The sequence below is a fragment of the Rhyacophila brunnea genome, unplaced genomic scaffold (genome assembly GCF_057557595.1).
Source record: "Rhyacophila brunnea isolate RB1 unplaced genomic scaffold, BYU_Rbru_1.0 scaffold_16, whole genome shotgun sequence".
Classification (NCBI taxonomy): Eukaryota; Metazoa; Arthropoda; class Insecta; order Trichoptera; family Rhyacophilidae; genus Rhyacophila; species Rhyacophila brunnea.
The window spans coordinates 10447897-10466573 of NW_028232816.1; the positions used below are offsets into that span (position 1 = coordinate 10447897).

General features: G+C 34.4%; 1 protein-coding gene and 1 long non-coding RNA gene across 4 annotated transcripts; both read left to right on the plus strand.

Moving 5' to 3' along the window:
• The first annotated feature begins 995 nt into the window (after positions 1–995).
• Positions 996–17001, plus strand: Sgf29 (SAGA-associated factor 29). Of its 3 annotated transcripts, none has more exons than XR_015070215.1 (9): positions 996–1101; positions 1181–1316; positions 4183–4317; positions 5019–5141; positions 5999–6157; positions 6467–6568; positions 7299–7425; positions 11858–13576; positions 14557–17001. XR_015070215.1 is itself a non-coding variant. In XM_085943638.1 (8 exons), the coding sequence occupies exons 2-8, from the start codon at positions 1278–1280 to the stop codon at positions 12043–12045; spliced, it is 873 nt and encodes a 290-aa protein (XP_085799764.1). In that variant the 5' UTR covers positions 996–1101; positions 1181–1277; the 3' UTR covers positions 12046–13874. The 3 variants fall into 3 exon arrangements, 1 of the variants encoding a protein (XP_085799764.1); XR_015070216.1 differs by having other exon boundaries at positions 11858–12963; XM_085943638.1 differs by lacking the exon at positions 14557–17001 and having other exon boundaries at positions 11858–13874.
• On the plus strand, positions 8672–11011 carry LOC147074344 (uncharacterized). Its single transcript, XR_015070217.1, has 2 exons — positions 8672–8850; positions 9165–11011. It is a non-coding gene; the product is annotated as an uncharacterized LOC147074344 (long non-coding RNA).
• Positions 17002–18677: the final 1676 nt, after the last annotated feature.

The window sequence follows — 18677 nt, forward strand, 5'->3', positions numbered from 1 at the left end:
TTTGGCAAAAAATATAGTACACGTTGAATGACCAATACTTTTGTGCGTTTTCTAAAAAAATCGGCGTAAAGAAGTAATTAATGTTTCGTTTTTTTTGACGAGATTTCCGCGGTGGGTCACAGTCAGTAAATTTATTCACAGACAGCTCGTTCTTTTAAACCAAAAATTCCGCGGAGGGTAATTATTAACGTTTCGTTTTTTTACACTAATTATTGTGTTCAAAAATAATTAACAAGGACTTCATATACTTCACTTTACTTACAAATTTTATGGAACGCAGATATATCAATAGATTTCATAAAAAATCATCAGAAAATATCAGTAGATCTACTGAAATTTCAGTTAACATGGCAAAAATGGTTGGGTAATTATTAACGTTTCGTTTTTTTAGACAAATTTCAAAATGTAAAGTTATTCACTTCACCTTTTTTTAAGTTATCGCAGATTACTTTAGCGATATTTTTCATCTATTGACAATGTTTTTCGAATTTTTCAAAATTATAGTATTTTGGGCGTACTATACCTGTTTTATATCGTACATAGTACGCAGACGAAAATTATAGTACAAGTACTATAATTATAGTATGGTTGGCAACACTGTTACTGACGTTAGTCGTAAAGTATATTAAAATAAATTAGTCTATGGTTTTATGTTTACAAAGACGTACTAACCCATTCCAACCATAAAGATTGTCAAATCCAAACGTCATGTTGGTAGTATTTGTCAATGTAAAATAATAAGTGACAAAATAATATATTTACGGCATTGTGTCTAAGCACATTTGAAATTGGCAAATACAGATGTCATACATTCTATACCCACGCTTCTGTCATAATAGACTTTTTTGAAATATTATTAATATTATTATATTCGCTCATAGGTATGTCATTATACGGAATGGCCAAAATAATATAATCATAGACACCAACGCTCTTCGCAGATGGTCACCAAATAAATTAATTTGTTGGCTGTTTATGGCAGCACTGATCTCTTTGCTTGGCCTAAAATTGTCTGTGGTCTATGGGTAAATAAACTGTCATTCCATCAGTTTGTGTTGCTTATTTAGGAAAAAAGTCCATCAAATGTCAATATATGACATTGTAAGTATTTAGCAATATCATACTTATCAATAATACATTAGTTTTTAGGATATTTTCATTGGATATCTCTATTTTTCAGTTGGTGTCAATCTTCGTATTGGTCAGCTGGGTCCATGTTGTTTTACTGGTGAAAGAATTATCAGTCAGCTAAATATCAAATAAAAAACGGACTAAAAATGCCGCTCACTGCGGACTTAGCTGCTCAACAAGTGCAGGTATTATTAATTCACATTTAAGCTACAATATCATCGTGTAGTTCTAAATACTAAAAACAGTAATGGTTAACAACCCCCAAAACTGTCAACACATCACTATTGTTTATGAATTTCGAACACATCTTTCTTGCTTTTATGTCGTAATAGCTAATGAATAATTTCAAAAATATTAGCTGGGTATCTTTGTTATATATATTACAGAATTATTTGTTTTAAAAAGTGCTTTATCCTAACCTAAAAGTTTAGAATGAAAATTTCAAAAGTATTATCGGTAAATGTGTCGCAGAGGTAGCCATGAGATTTTACAACTTTCTTTTTAGACCAAACCTAATCTAACATACCCCAACCTAATAATACCTCATATGAGGCGTCTAATTACAAAAAGCGACAAGTCCACAATTCAATATTTTCGGGAAACAACGTTTTTATGTTTCAAGCTTCAATTATTTGTTTTAACGTGAGATTTTTTCTCCCGTTGTATTCTATATCGAAATTAGAACCCAATGTCAATTTGTTTCAGCCGATAAACTCTTAAATGTAATAAATATAGGCAAAATAAAATTGGACTTAGCGCTACTTGTACTTCACTTTATAATTTATCCCGCATAAGGCACATATTTCCGTGGCACTGTCATAAGTTTACCAGATGCTGCAGCATGGGAGACACCCTTTTCAATATTGAACGTTCCCTTACTGGTTGACTTAAACACGCGCGAAATCAACCAAGCTTTAAATAATATGAAACTCGGACTTGGCGCTTTTTGTAATAATAAATCGAGACTTAAAATATTTTTTTTCATAGGGTTATGTCGCATTTTGGAATTTATAAATCAATACGTATTGTGTAAAATTATACAAAGAATACCTGCGAATTTTTTTCTCGATTTTGACCAAATGTGGACTTATCGCTTTTTGGAATTAGACGCCTCATATAATCTTAGTTTGTGATAATGGTGCACCAAAATGTATGAAAATTTCAAATTTTCAATTTATGATTATTGGATCGAAAAGCCGATGCTTCGACAGAAAAAGGGGTACTGTTCGGTTATACGGAATACAGCGGAAAACGCATTTTGAAAATAGCCGACAAACTGGATTATTTGTTAGGTTAACCTAACCAAACCTAACCCAACCTAACCTAACCTAAACTAACCCAAACTACAAATAATCCAGTTTATCGGCTATTTTCAAAATGCCTTTTCCGCTGTATTCCGTATAACCGAACAGTACCGAAAAAGGTATTTATTATAATTGTCTACCTGGAATAAACCGTTCTCTTAAAATAAATTTATAAAAGCTCATGGCCACCTCTGCGGCACAATTACCGTATTATCTTCAGCTTGGATCAATCCACTTACTTACACAGAACTTCATTATTTCGTTGATTCAGCGGTATATGTATCTATATTTCGATGCCGTGTTTTTATTATTATAGGTACTATAATAAGTATCATAGATACTCCAATCAGCGTTATTAGGAATTATTTGGGTACAAGTCGGTTTATGGGAAGCCAGGCGGGAACCGCGCTAATTTTCATAGCCGATTTTGGCAAAATTCATGAAATAATTCAAGAATGAAAACCTAACCTAACCTAACAAATAATCCGGTAGATATATCGGCTATTTTCAAAATTTGTTTGTCGCTGGCTTCTGTTAAACCGATAAGAACCATTATTTGTAAGGGGGACATTGACCCTGTGTTCCACTGTTTGTCAGAAACTGATTTTGTTTAAGCACAGGTTATTTAGAAATATCCTCGGATCAATCAATGAAAATTGAGTATAGCAACGCTGGCTTACGCTGTTGTTTGCGATGAGCTGAATATCGTAAATTCTATAAAGATCCAAAGACTCTGCTGGGTCCATACAGAAAGGATGACTAAAACATCAATGTCAAAGCTCTTATCATCCGAGAGATCACAACTCCGGTGGCTGCACATAGGACTGCCATTCTAGAGCAAGGGAGAGGAGATGGTGGAGAACATCTTTAGAGGCGGCCGGGACCGACAACAGGCTGTTAAATCATTGATAGTAATAATAGTAGCTTAATTGGTTAAGAGCAGTCACCCATTAAGACCATACTTCAGTTGAGGCATGGTCAAAAAGATCGTGGCTAGGCGATGCACGGATTGTGCAAATGACGCGTGCCGAACGAAATATAATTTGTCATAAAAATCCAACATGCGTCCATTTAATGCTATGTTTATTGTTATATTACTAATAATAAGAGTATATTCATTGACATGTTTTCTTTTTTAAGTACATATGTAAAGTTTTTTAGTCATCTTTACACGATTTAAGAATATTTTCATCCGACGCCATGACAAAACAAATCGACATGCGGATACCTCGACTGTCCGTCTCCGATTGACGACTAGTGAGAAATTTCGTCGCACCTACTGTTGAAAATTATTTGCCGTTTCACTGAAGTACACTCTTAAGTGAAAGATGTGTGTTCAAATTCCATTCATTATTTAGTTTTTTTTAATATAGAAATTTTTTTTTGACATTGCCATATTAGATGAATGCTATATATTATGTGAAAATGAATGGGCCCTCTTAAACGAGCATGCTAATATGAGTGTAGTCTTCCCGAGTCTTTAACCACAGATGAAATTGGTTGGCAAAATGAAATATATGTATCTAACGCATCTACAGCTGTACCGACAGATGTTTATTGTAAAAATACATTATATGGTATTTAATTAAAAATTAACTCTACCTACATTGCAGTAAGGTTGATTTTTACCAATTTTCATCAGACGTCTTTGATATACTTTAGTGTGCAGTTTTTATATGGGAGGGAGTAATCCTGCGTATCACCGATTTTTTATATAATGTTAACCATTGTTAATTTTTTGTTCCAGGAATGTCTGAGGTCCTTACATCGCTTGGTGTACGAAATAGAGGCAGAGAGAAATCGCACTGAACTGAATATGGAGAATGTCATACGGGCCCAAGAGAAAATGGCAGCTGATGAGAACGGCGCACACTATTATGAAGTAAGAAAAGATATGTTATCAATTGTGATAGTTCGTTTGACCTGTCGTCATTTGCTATTGGCCAACCAAGCTTAAGGCTGACCTGTGCAACTGCTGTCTTATGCAGATGATGTTGACATAATTGGGAGGCCCACGCAAACCTCTATAGACACATTCATGGTTTTGAATCTAGCGCCATGAAAAAAAACATTAAAAAAAACCAAATTTATAAAGGCTTAATTACATTGGCAGACGCGCAGATCCAACGATCCACGCCGACCATCGTGACCAACGTCTTTACACTATAAGCAATTACACGCAACGATTCAATCGCGTTAGTCCTTGCTTTTGATTGGTTTAAAATAAACATAGTGTTACTACTATTAAAAATATAGGTTGACCGAAAACTATTTCTTCGTTAGATTGGTGGCTACACTGCACAGTTTTCCCTCGCAATTTTACATCAAAACTCAGCTGTCAAACCTAACCTTGCAAGCGGGCGGTAGCTTCGGATATTTTCGTACGTTCTTGGCAATCTTCGCTTGAATCTTCGTGAATCGTGGCAGACTGCCAATGTAATTTGAGCATTACAGTGCCTCTGCAAAGCCAAATATACAACCAAGTTCGATTACGATTCGAATGACTATAACAAACCAAAAGAATATTTATTGGTGAACTATATTATGATAGGATAATGAAGAGTCTTCTGTTTTTCTTTGCAGCAAAAATTAAAAGGATTATACAAGACTGCCTTAGCCGATACGAAACAGGAAGATGAACTCTTGAGAAACGCCTTGTCAAGGATTAACGAGATCAGGGCAATTAGGAATGAAAGGAGGATTCAGGTGACGTATCATTCATTTGAAAGTTAACTACAGTAGAACTTGTTTATTATGATCACGGAAATAGCGAGATCTCGGATGTAATGAGGAAACATTCATTGTCATTTTAGTTTATGATTTTCTCCATACATTTATTCACTTTTATTATGAGCTACTTCTCGGGTATACCGAGCAAAACTGTTAATGTGTCGATCGTTTAAAAACAACCTTTTTGACCCTAAGCAATACAATCGGACCGGGCAGTTAACTAGACCGATGCCGCCGGGATCGGATTACGTTTATGACACTAGTTAAGTTCTAAGTACCCAATGGATGTTTTCGCCGACAACATTGAAAAAGTATCCACGCATATGGTTAAAATTGCATGTAAAAAATCCAAGCTTTGTGAAGTCAGTAGGTACTTACCAGCGCCGGCGGCTCAGCATTTCATTACAATAAAAAACTTCTTTGGTAGTTTATGAATCCCATGCTTGTTTCGGGGATTTTTACGATGGTTTTCGGATTTTTTATGTCCTATGCTTAAATAGAACGTGGCGCGAAAAATGTTATATAACGAGTAATGCTTATAACGAGCAAATTCAGTCAGTCCCATCTTACTCGTAATAACCTAGTTCGACTGTATTACTCCTTATTGGACTTAGTAAATTGGTAAAGATTTTATATTGGACCATACTTTTATATCTGAAGAAAACGGTCATAAAGAACCTGTTTCCATTTAGACAATTGGACCTTTATTTAGATGTTATAATTCTCAAGTTCTTAAGAATCACTGACAGTTAATATCCATATCTCTGAACCCGTAGCACAATGTTGTATATAGGTGACTTTTAGTAATACCAGTACGTTTTATTGATTTACAGGCTCGGAATGCTGGAAACAAGGAGACTATTGGGTGCGGAGCACTAATGAAAATGTTGCTTAATTCAGCGCAGACTTTGCCGTTGTTTGTCGGAGTCCCAGGAGAGAGGGCGCCACCCCTGTGCGGAGCTATGCCAGCTGATTCCAACTATATTGCAAAGGTTTGTTTTACTATCTTCATGTATAAGTACCATCATTAATATGTCTTGGAACAACCGTATATGGAGTATTGAGAATGGGTGCTAGCAAGAGAAATCAGGAGACAAGTAGCTTTTCATCTTGTATCTAAAGTGAAAATGCGACGTTGGATCTTGTTTGACCATGTGCTGCGGAGTGCCTTTTTTAAGTCGACCAGATTCCTATAAGAATAATTTAATGACAAAACGTTTATTTCGAAATTTATTTGTGTAAGGTTTTTGTACAGTATGGCAAATGACTAGAAGGACGCTTATAGAAATGTTTAATTTCAGAGTGGCGATATGGTGGCAGCACTTGTCAAAGTGTCCGATAAAGAAGAGAACTGGATCCTGGCGGAAGTCGTTGGATGGAGTATCCCTCAGAGCAAATATGAGGTATTATTGTCATTTCGAATTTAAACTTTTCACTTGTTAAATGTGACATTTTGGTTAGCAATACCAGAGGAATCGGAATTGTCAATTTCCTTCTCAAAATGTATTCAACAACCCTGGCATTGGTATCGCTAATTGGGAGAACAATAGGTGTATTTGGTTCAATGTCATGTACTGAATGTCTTGAATTAATAATTTTTAATGACTATGTTATTTCCGACTTGTACGAGGTGAAAATGATAACTGCCATTCTTGGTAAGTATTGACCTGTGTCCCTGATAACTATCTTAGAAATCGGGAGCATCAATTGTTTGTTCTCCCAAGGTGCAGAACTAACCTGCCATTGGTAATGCCAATTGGGATGGCAATAACTCTGTTCAACCAAATCATTTCAGATATTTTCATATTCCACCTGCGTGAGATGAGTATAGGTGGGCATTATTTTCTAATAATAGGGTCTGCTTAGCTCATTCGGTGTACTTCCCTGTATCTTATTTATATATTTTTGTATTTACACTTTTCTACTGTTTAATAACTTTTGTATAATACTGTTTTAGTAATATTTCTTTGTTTCTAAATGTATAAATTAATAATTTGTAAAAAATAAATAAAATTTGAATTTGAAATTTAATAATAAAATTAATTGAAATTATAATTTTTGGTACGTTCACATTTTGATACCACGGTACGTGTATCGATCGATATGAATTAAAAAGGATTTGTTCATTTACAGGTTGATGATATAGATGAAGAACAAAAAAATCGGCATGTTTTGTCGAAGAGACGAGTTGTACCGCTTCCTTTGATGAGGGCCAATCCTCAGACAGATGAAGCTGCCCTCTTTATCAAAGGATCAGTCGGTAAGCATGATAACTATACCCTCAACGTTATCATCTCAAGTCCTGGCCTCTTAAAATAATAATATATTCCAATGTAAAGCACGTAGTTATCAGCCCAGTGAAACCTCGGTCTGCCAATTATTTTTCATTTTTTAGAGTTTTATATCTTCTTCTTGGTCGTACACTCATGGTTGAGAATCGTGACCACTTTTTAATTTTGCCATCCTTTGAGCGACCAAGACTTTCTATCCCTGTCTTTCTTCTGCTTCTCTCTGGGCAGAATTAATGGTGCCCCCAGTCAGCTCTTTCACTTGGTCGCTCCAGTGCGCAGACGCTCTTCCTCTGCATCGCCTTCCCAGGAGCTCTCTCCAGATTGTGCGGTCCAGATATATTGTCGAGAGTCGTTCCTTTATCTGCAGTCTCTGGATGATTGACTGGTTCGTCCTCTGCTCCATCCAAGAAATACAAAGCTTTCGGCGCCAACACCACATCTCATAGGCATCAATTGCCTTCCGCTCCCTTGCCTTCAAGGTCCATGACTCGACTCTGAATAAAAATATAGAGAACACTAATGTTTGCACAAGCATCATTTTTGTGGCAATCGAAATTCCCCGATCCTTCCATACAGTGGTAAGACGTGTCATCGCATTTTCTGCAATCTGTGTGCGCCTTCTTATTTTTGCTTCACATCCACCCTTTCCACTGATGGTTGACCCCAGATATACAAACTCATCGACTGTTTCGAGGTTTTGGAGTGTACTTGCTGTTGGTAGAAGGTTAGCCCGATCGACAACCATTAACTTGGTCTTATTCCTATTAATACGGTAGCCGTATTTGCGGCTCTACCTCTACCTGGTGTAGCAGCTCTGTGAGTTCTCTTTCATCAGCAGTGATTGGTGTGGTATCATCTGGGAAGTTGTTTATTTTCTGCACCAATTGTTATTCCGCCTTGCCAATGATCTAGGGCTCTTCGCATTATATGCTCTCCATATTTATATTGAATAAATGAGTACCTTGGTATCAAAGTGGGACATAAGCCACACTCCACTAAATTCATGTTTTTGTTGATTCTGGTAGTGTTATTGATGCTCTTTCCAACAATGCCTTCGACAGTATCAAAAACGGTCGTTTTCATGGAGATTTTTGTGTTTAAAGTTCGTGTATAATATCAAAAACGGACACTTGACTTATATGCGCGCGCAGGTAAGGGCCAGCCAATCACTGAGCAGGAATCTTCTCAGACTGTCATGGCTGCCGGGATTTCGGCACTCTGATAACATTATTCTAAAATAGAGGTTCTCTGTCAGTTTTTTTCAAAATAAGTGCATTTATAATAGTTTTCAAGAAAAAGTATAATATTTAATGAACTGAAATGGACTCAAGGAATGCTAGAAAACGTGTAGCTAAGCCCAATGAGTGGAAAAGGGCCAAAGAAAAGACTTTAAAGTAAGTACTATCAGAATACTACTACAAAACTTTTTCGATCACAATGCATCTTTTTTAAATGCGATTTATTGTTAAAATATGATGTGCTCAAGCATAATTTTATGTTTTTATAAGAATAATAATATTTAAATATTAACCTTTGCGCATTTTCACTCGTTATTTACGAGTATTTTTCATTGTTAACGCATTTACACATACGCTATTACCTCCATGTCATTACTATGGTCACGGAAAGGGTGGTTCAAGAACAAAATGTTTTTTCAAACCGTGGTTTCTAAGTTGAATAAAACACTAAAATATATTATTTTTTCCAGATATTCTGCAAAAGGCGTGCCTTCCTTTCCTAAATGCGGCCATCGTCGTGGTCTTCAATGCAGATTATTGACAATGGAAGACATAAGGAAGTTTCACGAATCGTTTTATTCTGCACCAGCTAAAGACAAGCAGGATTCTTTTATTTTGAAATACTGTAGGACTCTCGTACCAAAAAGACGCCGTCAAAAAGTTTTTATAAAACAAAAAATGGCTACATTTCATTACAGCATTATAAACACTGCTGGGAATTGTCTTCCCGTATGCAGGGCCACGTTTTTATCAACATTAAATATAACAAAACATAGAGTTATCGGAGTCTTCCAACGGTTTAAAAAAAATAACATGTTAGTACCCATTGAAACAAGGGGTGGATCAAGAAAGGATAAACTTTTTGAAAACAAGATGAATTCTGTCATCGATTTCACCAAATGTCTCAAGGGAATCGAGTCACATTATAAACGAGACCGAAGTACAAGAATTTACTTAGATTCAGATCTAAGCATTACCAAAATATGGTCAATGTATAATAATAGCGTCACTGATGACTTCAAAGTAAAAATGTCATACTTTCGGATGTTGTTTAATACCCGGTTTAATATGAGTTTTGCAACTCCAAGCACTGATGAATGTAGCACATGTTTGGAATTAAAAGAAAAAGTGAAATTAGAAAAGGATGAAAATGAGAAAAAAGATTTGATATTTAAACTTACTCTACACAAAAAAAAAGCAAACTGTTTTTTCGAATATTTGAAGAAGAAAAACGATGATTGTTTTCTTATGTCCTTCGATTGCCAGAAAAACCTTGTGTTGCCAAAAGTTAGTGACCAGTCCGCCTATTACTCGAGACAATTTTACTGCTTCAATTTAGCAGTCGTATCAGGAACGTCAAAAAATAATTTGTCACCACAAAATGTGTCAATTTATACATGGAATGAAAACCAAGGGAGGAAATCTTCAAATGAAGTAGCATCAATCATTTTCAATGAACTACAATCAAAAGTATTGAACGGATACACAAATGTTCGGTTGGTAGCAGATGGGTGTGCTGGCCAAAATAAAAATTTAACAATAGTAACGATGTGTGCCAAATGGCTTCATAACAATGCTCCTCCATCAATCACTAAGCTAGAGATAATTTTTCCAGTCACTGGACATTCTTTCCTTCCAGCAGATCGGGTATTTGGTCTTATCGAAAGAGACTTAAAGAAAAAGAAAACAATAATACATATTGAAGAATATCATGATGTATTTAAAGCACACGGAACATTGAAAATAATTGGTACAGATTGGAGTCCTCATAATTGGAAAGACGAAGCTAAAATAAACATAAAATCTACAGCACAATTACATTTCAAAATATCTCAATGCAAGAGAATTTTATTCCGCAAAACGAAAAAGAATAATATTGTGGTAAGAGGTGAAATACCTTACAATTGTGACATCGCGAGAGAGAAGCAAATTCTAAAAAAGAATAAAACATACGATGCAGTAAATCCAGCACCGATTCCTATAGGCGTTAAACTGAATGAAAACAAGATAAACGATGTAAATTCTCTACTTTCGAAACATTTTGGACTCGAATGGAAGAATATAGAAACCCTGCATTGGTATAAGAACATAATTGAAACAAATAATAATTTGCCAATCGATGGCCAACAATATACTGAAGATATTCATGCATGTGAATGCTTTGAAGAAGTGAATAATTTAGAAGCTATTGATACACTTGATGGAGATGACGTGGAACTTGCGGGAGTCGAATTATTATCTCCAGAAAATGAATGATTATTAATTTTAAGGCTTTTCATTTATTGTTAAATCCTGTCAATAAAAGAAATTTCAACTATCTTGAAATTTTATTTAAAAAAAATTAAACTTTCTGCGAATTGTTATCTCCAGAAAATGAATAATTATTAATTTTAAGGCATTCCATTTATTGTTAAATCTTCTCAATGAAAGAAATCTGAACTACCTTGAAATTTTATTTAAAAAAATTAAGCTTTCTGCGAATTGTTATCTCCAGAAAATGAATGATTATTAGTTTTAAGGCTTTCCATTTATTGTTAAATCTTTTCAATAAAAGAAATCTGAACTACCTTGAAATTTTATTTAAAAAAATTAAGCTTTCTGCGAATTGTTATCTCCAGAAAATGAATGATTATTAGTTTTAAGGCTTTCCATTTATTGTTAAATCTTTTCAATAAAAGAAATCTGAACTACCTTGAAATTTTATTTTAAAAAAATTTAAATTTTCTGCGAATTGTTACCTATCTCCAGAAAATAAATGATTATTAATTTTAAGGCTTTTCATTTATTGTTAAATTCTGTCAATAAAAGAAATCTGAACTACCTTGCAATTTTATTTAAAAAAATTAAACTTTCTGTCAAAAGCGGACACGTACGGCCGTTTGCGTATCAAACACGGACAAACGCAAAAGTATGTGTCAAAAACGGACGTAAGCAATTTTGAACGATTATATTTGATATTTACAAAATGAATATCTTAGATTTAACTTAATAAATGTGATTCTATACCTCTAAGCATTACTCAAGTATTTTTTTTATATATATTATGTTTCAATATTTATATGAAATGAAAAATCGCCTCTCCTGCAAATTATTGCAGATGGCTCATGTCCCACTTTGATACCAAGGTACTCAAATGTTTAAAAAAACACTTTTTTGATTTCAGTAATGGCATTATACCCTCAAACGACTTGCTTCTACAAAGCCGTCGTCAACAAACTCCCGTCGTTGGGATCAGACAAGTACGAAGTCCTGTTCGAAGACTCGTCATACGCGGACGGGTTCTCTCCCCCGGAACGGGTGGCCCAGCGCTACGTAATCGCCATCAAAGAGGGCAAGGGGAGGAGCAGCTGACCCAACGCCCCGCATTCTCCTCACCTCGGAGACATCTCGCCGCACTCTGACAGTACCAGCGATACCGGATTCAGACTATAGTTACTTGCTCTGACTGCCTCTCTAACTGGAATATGACTATCTTCTTTCTCTGTATTTCTTTTTAATTCGTACACCATCCGTAGGGTGCTTAAGAGTGAGATGTTTGTGGGTCCTTTACTTAAAATGTCATTTGAAATACAATACTATTGTATGATCGCTTTTTAACCACTCTGGTGGTGGCGTTAATTGCATGGTAATTTATAGTACCACATTTAACTTATTATTATGAAATTTGTTTAGTGAGCTTTGCAGACATCATCAGGTGACATCCACTTATGTAAGATGAGAAACGTAGTATGGGCCTTTGGTGAATATATTATGGAAGTTGTATAGCCTAGTGTTTCTCAACCTTTTTACTCCTGCGGTAGGAAAAATGTTTTGCGGACTGCTAATGCAGAAATATCTGATCGTGGTTGATTTTGTCACATAAAACCATTTATCTATTTTAATACGCCGTTTACACCTGTAAGTACAAGTATTATTGCGGCCATAACAAGAAAATGTATGGGTAAATATGCAGTTGCAAGCTTGCATGCATGAATAAAAAAAAAAATGGAAGCTTCTGAATTTTCATGCGGCGGTAGGGATTTTTTCGATTTGTGCCTGCGCAGTAGAATGAGAGACAGTCAGCACTTTTATGTGTAAACAGTTATTGTCACGAACGATTGTTAAAATACGAACTATTGCTGCCAGTAAATCCATGGAAGTGTACAGGCGCTATAAGAACAAATACACAATGCACAAACACAGGTGCACGGGTTTTGAAGATTTTATTGGAATTTTTAGCATAGGCATTTGGAGGCTAAAAAATTGACGGACCACCTAAAATTCTCTGCAGTCCACCGAGAAACACTGGTAGAGTATATACTACTACTACTAATACTGTGTTCAACCTTTAGATGATCATATGGGCCTCCACAGAGTGGAGGTTGTATTAACAGATTTTGTTTTTACGAGAAATGGATGATAGCCACTTGCTCAACCTGCTAGGTCCATATCTCTGCACCTACAAACACAAATTGAAAACCAATATGTGTATTTGCCAGAGGCAGGACTCAATCCTAGGACACACAACATTATAAGCCGACGCTTAAGCCACTCGGCCATCATGGGTGTAGGGTACATACTAACCGAAAAAATTAAATATGTCTAGCTCTTTTGGAACTCAATAAAAATTGCAGTTAACCTAAAACTGCATTTTTTTAAGATACTACTGTCTTGGTCCAGGGTGGTGATATACAAGGTGTAGTTGTACATATTATGGTGTGTGATGGAGACGTTACTTGAAGGTAATACACACTCACAGTTATTCTTCACATATTTATAGCAGGGAGAGTAAGGTTATAATATCACAGGCTGGTGATGGTTTTTTACCTGTATGAACGGCACCCTACCAAGTATGTTCAGAAAATTTATTAGGTTTTACCTTTATATTTAAGGTATAATTTATGTACCAGTAGCAAAGGGTGGAGGTAGGCTGTTAAGATCCGCCATAAATGGTGCACATTAAACTTTGTTAGACATATACAGTAAAACCTCGTTAGTAGGAACACTGATAATTCGAAATTTTCCCGAAAAAAAAGTCCCTTGAACATTATTTTCATATAATACCATACCTTTAATTCAAATTTCGTAATTCGAAATGATTTCAGAGTCCTGGCATCTAAAAATATTCAATAAATCGTAATAAAGTACACTATTTCATGAGCCAATTGTTGAAAATTGTGACAGACTTTTTTTAAAACATCAAAAATTACTTATTTTATGAAGTTAATAAAAATAATCCTGACATTTTATGACCCAATTCGGTAGGCACATCTATGATCGGAAACGAAATTAATGAAAATAATTTTTTTTTTTAATATTTTTCCCCCATACATTTCGTAATTCGAATTTTTTTTCGATTTTCGGTCCCATGGAATTCGTATTAACGAGGTTTTACTGTATATTTGTTTTTATTGAAGTAAGACTACAATTTACAGATGTTATTCGTTAGTTTTTAAAAATCAAGTGAACCCTGCCTAAACCAAACCATAATAGTTTTGGTATATTTAAGGCGATACGACAAAATTGTGCACACTTTTTCATTCATACTTATTTTGTTTTCGTTGGGAATGAGAATACATATTACACATATTGTCGATACATTTTTTTAAATTCATTTAGCCCTGCCTAAACCAAACTATATAATAGATAAAAAAATACTATTCTATCTATAAAATATTCATAGTTATGTATGATTTAATTGCATGATTTTAGAGATTTTATAGATAGACGAATATTTTTTGACTATTATCTATTATGGCTTAGTTTCGCAGGGTATAATTGAATTTTAAAAACTAACCAACACTATGTAGCCTTATTTCAATGAAAACAAATATGTATGACTGACAAAGCTTAGTGTGGATTATTTATGGCGGATCTTAACAGCCTACCTCCACCCTTCGCCACAGATATGTACCCATTCTATGTTTAGTATATAGTATCAACTTATGTTAGTTTTAGTTTTATAATACATATAACGCCATTGTAGAAAACCAAAGGTGGTGCATTGCCCAATATAGTCATTGTCTTGAGAGCGCAAAGAATCAGATGGACGGGCACATTGTTAGATGCGATTAGGGATTGCAATACTGAATGAAAATACCATTACTGGTATTTAGGTATTTTATATTGAATACTGGTCCTAAAATAATTTAAAAAAATAGAAGTACCTACCAATATATCGCACCCCCAGTAAGATACTGTAGTAATCCAAAAATTGGCATTTTGCAGGAGAGCCATTTGAAGTTTCAAATATTCTTTGTAAATACAGGAAAAGTCTGAATGCAAGAATTATTACTCATTTTTATGGAAAAACATGATCGATTTTCAACTGTATTCATCATTTTTCTCTAAAACATATACAAATGGAGATATTTGAATATTTCTGAGTTACGACAGTATTTTATTAGGATATTTGAAAATTTCATGGTAAAATTTGAATCAACTCAATACTTTCTAAGTAAATTTCCCTACCATCACTCTAATAATTTCAACTAATTTGTTGAGCACTGTAAGGGAAGGTTTTCAAAATATTAGGTTATGTTACAATCTTTAAAGATTTATAGAAAAAAAACAAGAAAAATACAATTATTAGTTCAAAACAACAAAAAAATACTTAATTATTTTATTTAATGGGCAAATAAAAATTTTAGGTATGATTTTAATTTTTAAACATCACTTGGAAGAGAAGCAAAAAAATCATAATGAAATTCACAATGCTTAGCAGTGCAGAGAGAAAGCAAATCCTTTTTAATTGTCGTTATTTTTGGCCGCTCTTGATATGCTTTGGATAAATTGAGACCATCTATTGGTAACGGTTTACCTATTTGCCCTTGACGAACATTCAATTTTCTACATTCTTCATGATAACTGGTTTAAAAAAAATAATGTATGGATAGTCACTGTCTACTTTTATAACTTTAATCTTCTGCCACAAAACTTTTTCTCCATTTTCATCTGTTAGTTTTTTCATGTTGTGAAAATTATTTGTCGTCATGGGTTTAACAATGTATGGTTGTCCTGTTTTCTTACTTGTTTGTACAATGGTAATCATTTGGCTGGGCACAAATATTGGTCCACTTTTTAGAGCCCTAGTCTTCTGCTACTCAATTGTAGAATGGACACAATATCGCCTTCATTTTGCGTATGCCCGGTGACCAAAAACTTATGAGAGATCGTTTTATTTTTTTGTGAATTCCCGATGGCATATAAATACATTGCAGCAATGTATTTATTTTCATTCTACCCGGCACAATTGTCTCTGTAAAAAATAAAATGCTCAATGTGGTGATATTTTTCACTCATGCAGCTTGACTCCCATGTCCCACATGTATCAGTTTGCAATATTATCAGTGATATTATAGACTATAAGATTGTACATTGCCAACTTTCGTTTATAATAGAAAGTTGACACATTTCCGCAAGAAAGCGGTAAAACAGCCTGGAAATTATATATAGCTACATTAATGACGCTATTTTGGCCATTAGTTTGGGACTCTGCTACGTCTTTGGTCTTTTCACCCCTTGCCTATTTTTTTCCAGGTTGATGTGTCTCATACTTTTCTTGAAGTTGTTCTTTTTTTCTGGTGAAGAATTATTGTATAGGTCGCATTCAACGCACAAATCTTTTTTAGGCTTAAAGAAGCCAATATCAAATTCGTCATTAAATATGGATGCGTATAATAGTGTTCTTCTTCAAATGGCATATTGCTGTCAGGTTGTTGTTTTTTGTATAACCGATACATTTCAGCAATAGTTAATTTACCATCTAAATACAATCTAGACCTCTGTGCATGCAAATAAAGTTACTCAATCACTGGGAAAGACTTAATGTGAGCTGTTATATCATTTTTTAAATCATCAATTTTTTGTGATTGCCATGGTGACCTTTGTTCTGGAATTGCCGTTCCGGAAAGGAGTCTCTTGTTTTCCACGCAGTATCTTTCACTCACCCCAAATGTGTTGATAAAGTATTTTTTGCATACTTCTTGTATTTTACTTCCATTTAATTGAAGTTGATAACAAAAATTGTTGCCTCTGTTGTTTCCAGTTTTTTTGTTTGAATACTATGGAACAATAATATCCATGCAACTAGTCAGAAAATTACGCTGTATCTCAAGATCTTCCTATAGTAACAGAGTTACAACAGTATTTTTTTGAAAAGTATTGTTTTAGTTTTTTAGAGAGCTTCTTGTAAAATACTGTCGTAACTTAGTTACAACACTATTTTATTATCAATTTAACAGTTTGCAGAAAATAGTGTACTGTATTAAGTGCTTTCTCTCTGACACTATTTGAGTTTGAGATACGACAGTATTTTATTAAAATAGCAAAAAAAAAAAAAATCCAACCACATCCATAACTCGAAAACGCCCATTTCAGACTTATGACAGTATCGATATATATATATATATATCTCTTTAAAAATATTAATATTTTATAGCATGTGTCACTGCTGATAACCGAGGACGATGAAGGGCAACGGAGGTAAACCAAACATCGCGCAACCCGACAAAACAATTACAGTCCTGTTAAGCCTTTTATGTTAAGTAATATATCTTGTTTCCACTTTCAATACTGAATATATCGGTATTGTCTGATTTTTAAAACCGGTATTTCAGTATTGAAAAATACTGGGATACCGGTGCTGCAATCCCGAAATGCAATGGATCTAGAGCTCTCCATACCAAAACTGCTGTTGGCACTCAGTCTCTTGGGTGCCCTCAGAGGATATAGGCGGATAACGTCCAGAGAGGCTGAGTGTGATCGACTGGGAGATCGGAATAGAGACATCTGGAGGATGGTTGTGCAGTCAGCCATGGACTAGAATGGCCTCTAGTGCCAGCTTAACTTATTAACTAATATAACCAGATTGTATAATATTAACAATAAAATAGAAACCCCACCCCATCCAAGGATGTACGGAATAATATCTAAATTCTTGTTAATATCAGGAAGGAACCGACATTGCGCTGGAATCTATAATTTAGGAACATATTATGTAATGTAAAATAATAGCAAAAATTATCCAAAGGTTCCTTATAAAGTTAGTATCTAATCCCATCATCATTTTGTTTTTTTACCACTGGCAATGAATGTGTCTTGCGTATTTAAAAGTATTATTTTCACAATATTAATAATATTAACCTTTTCTATGCCTCACACCATCGCAGTATCTGACAGGCTGCAGATTTTTAACGACACGTTGAATGTAGAACGAAGTTTTACTAAAATCACTGTAATACCGATAATTTGTGGCTTAATATTTCATAATTATTCAAACAGATGTCACTGTGTGCTTAAGTTTTTAGATTATGCAAATCAATCGACCTTGAACCGTTAATGAAGTCATACAAATGATCAGAATGTCTTCTACAACCTTCCAATAAATCTTTTTCATGCGTTGCAAAATGTTTCCTATTATTTTATACAATATAATAAATAATATGCATGTATAATTTAATTATTAAATGATTTTTCAATGCATGGTGCGAATGATGGCAATACTGTTTCCATACCAAGTGAAAAGGTTTGTTCATCTGTTTTAAACTTCAAAATAATGTTTTTAAAATGGGAGCTGCGTGTGAATTTCATACTTAATTTTTTTGGAAAATGTCAACCTACTATAAAGGGGCCCGTAAACGAGCATCAAAAATTGCAGATTGCTAATACAATTGTCAAAAAAATGATGCAATTATTGCCCAGTTGCTGGGCAATGTATGACCCGTCATCAGTGTCGGGCAAGTGAGGCTGATGTATTTTTTGCGTACACGTGACAACAACGGCCGGCAATGAAGTTTCTGCCCATATCTCGTCCTAAATAATCACATAAAGAAATCTCAAATAAAATAAGGATTTGGATCGGGTCCTACTTAAACAAACGTGAAACAATAAGTAATATAAACCAGAAATTAGTTATTGATAATTATTTATTTAAAAACTTTACAAAAATGACAAAAATTGACTTTTAGTAGGTATTTGTTAAATACAATTAGTGCGAAGAAAAA

Coding starts and splice junctions, on each gene's coding strand:
- Sgf29 (XM_085943638.1), top strand. CDS start 1,278: ATGCCGCTCACTGCGGACTTAGCTGCTCAACAAGTGCAG. Junction 6,158..6,466: donor ATTCCAACTATATTGCAAAG/GTTTGTTTTACT, acceptor GTTTAATTTCAG/AGTGGCGATATGGTGGCAGC. Junction 6,569..7,298: donor TCCCTCAGAGCAAATATGAG/GTATTATTGTCA, acceptor GTTCATTTACAG/GTTGATGATATAGATGAAGA.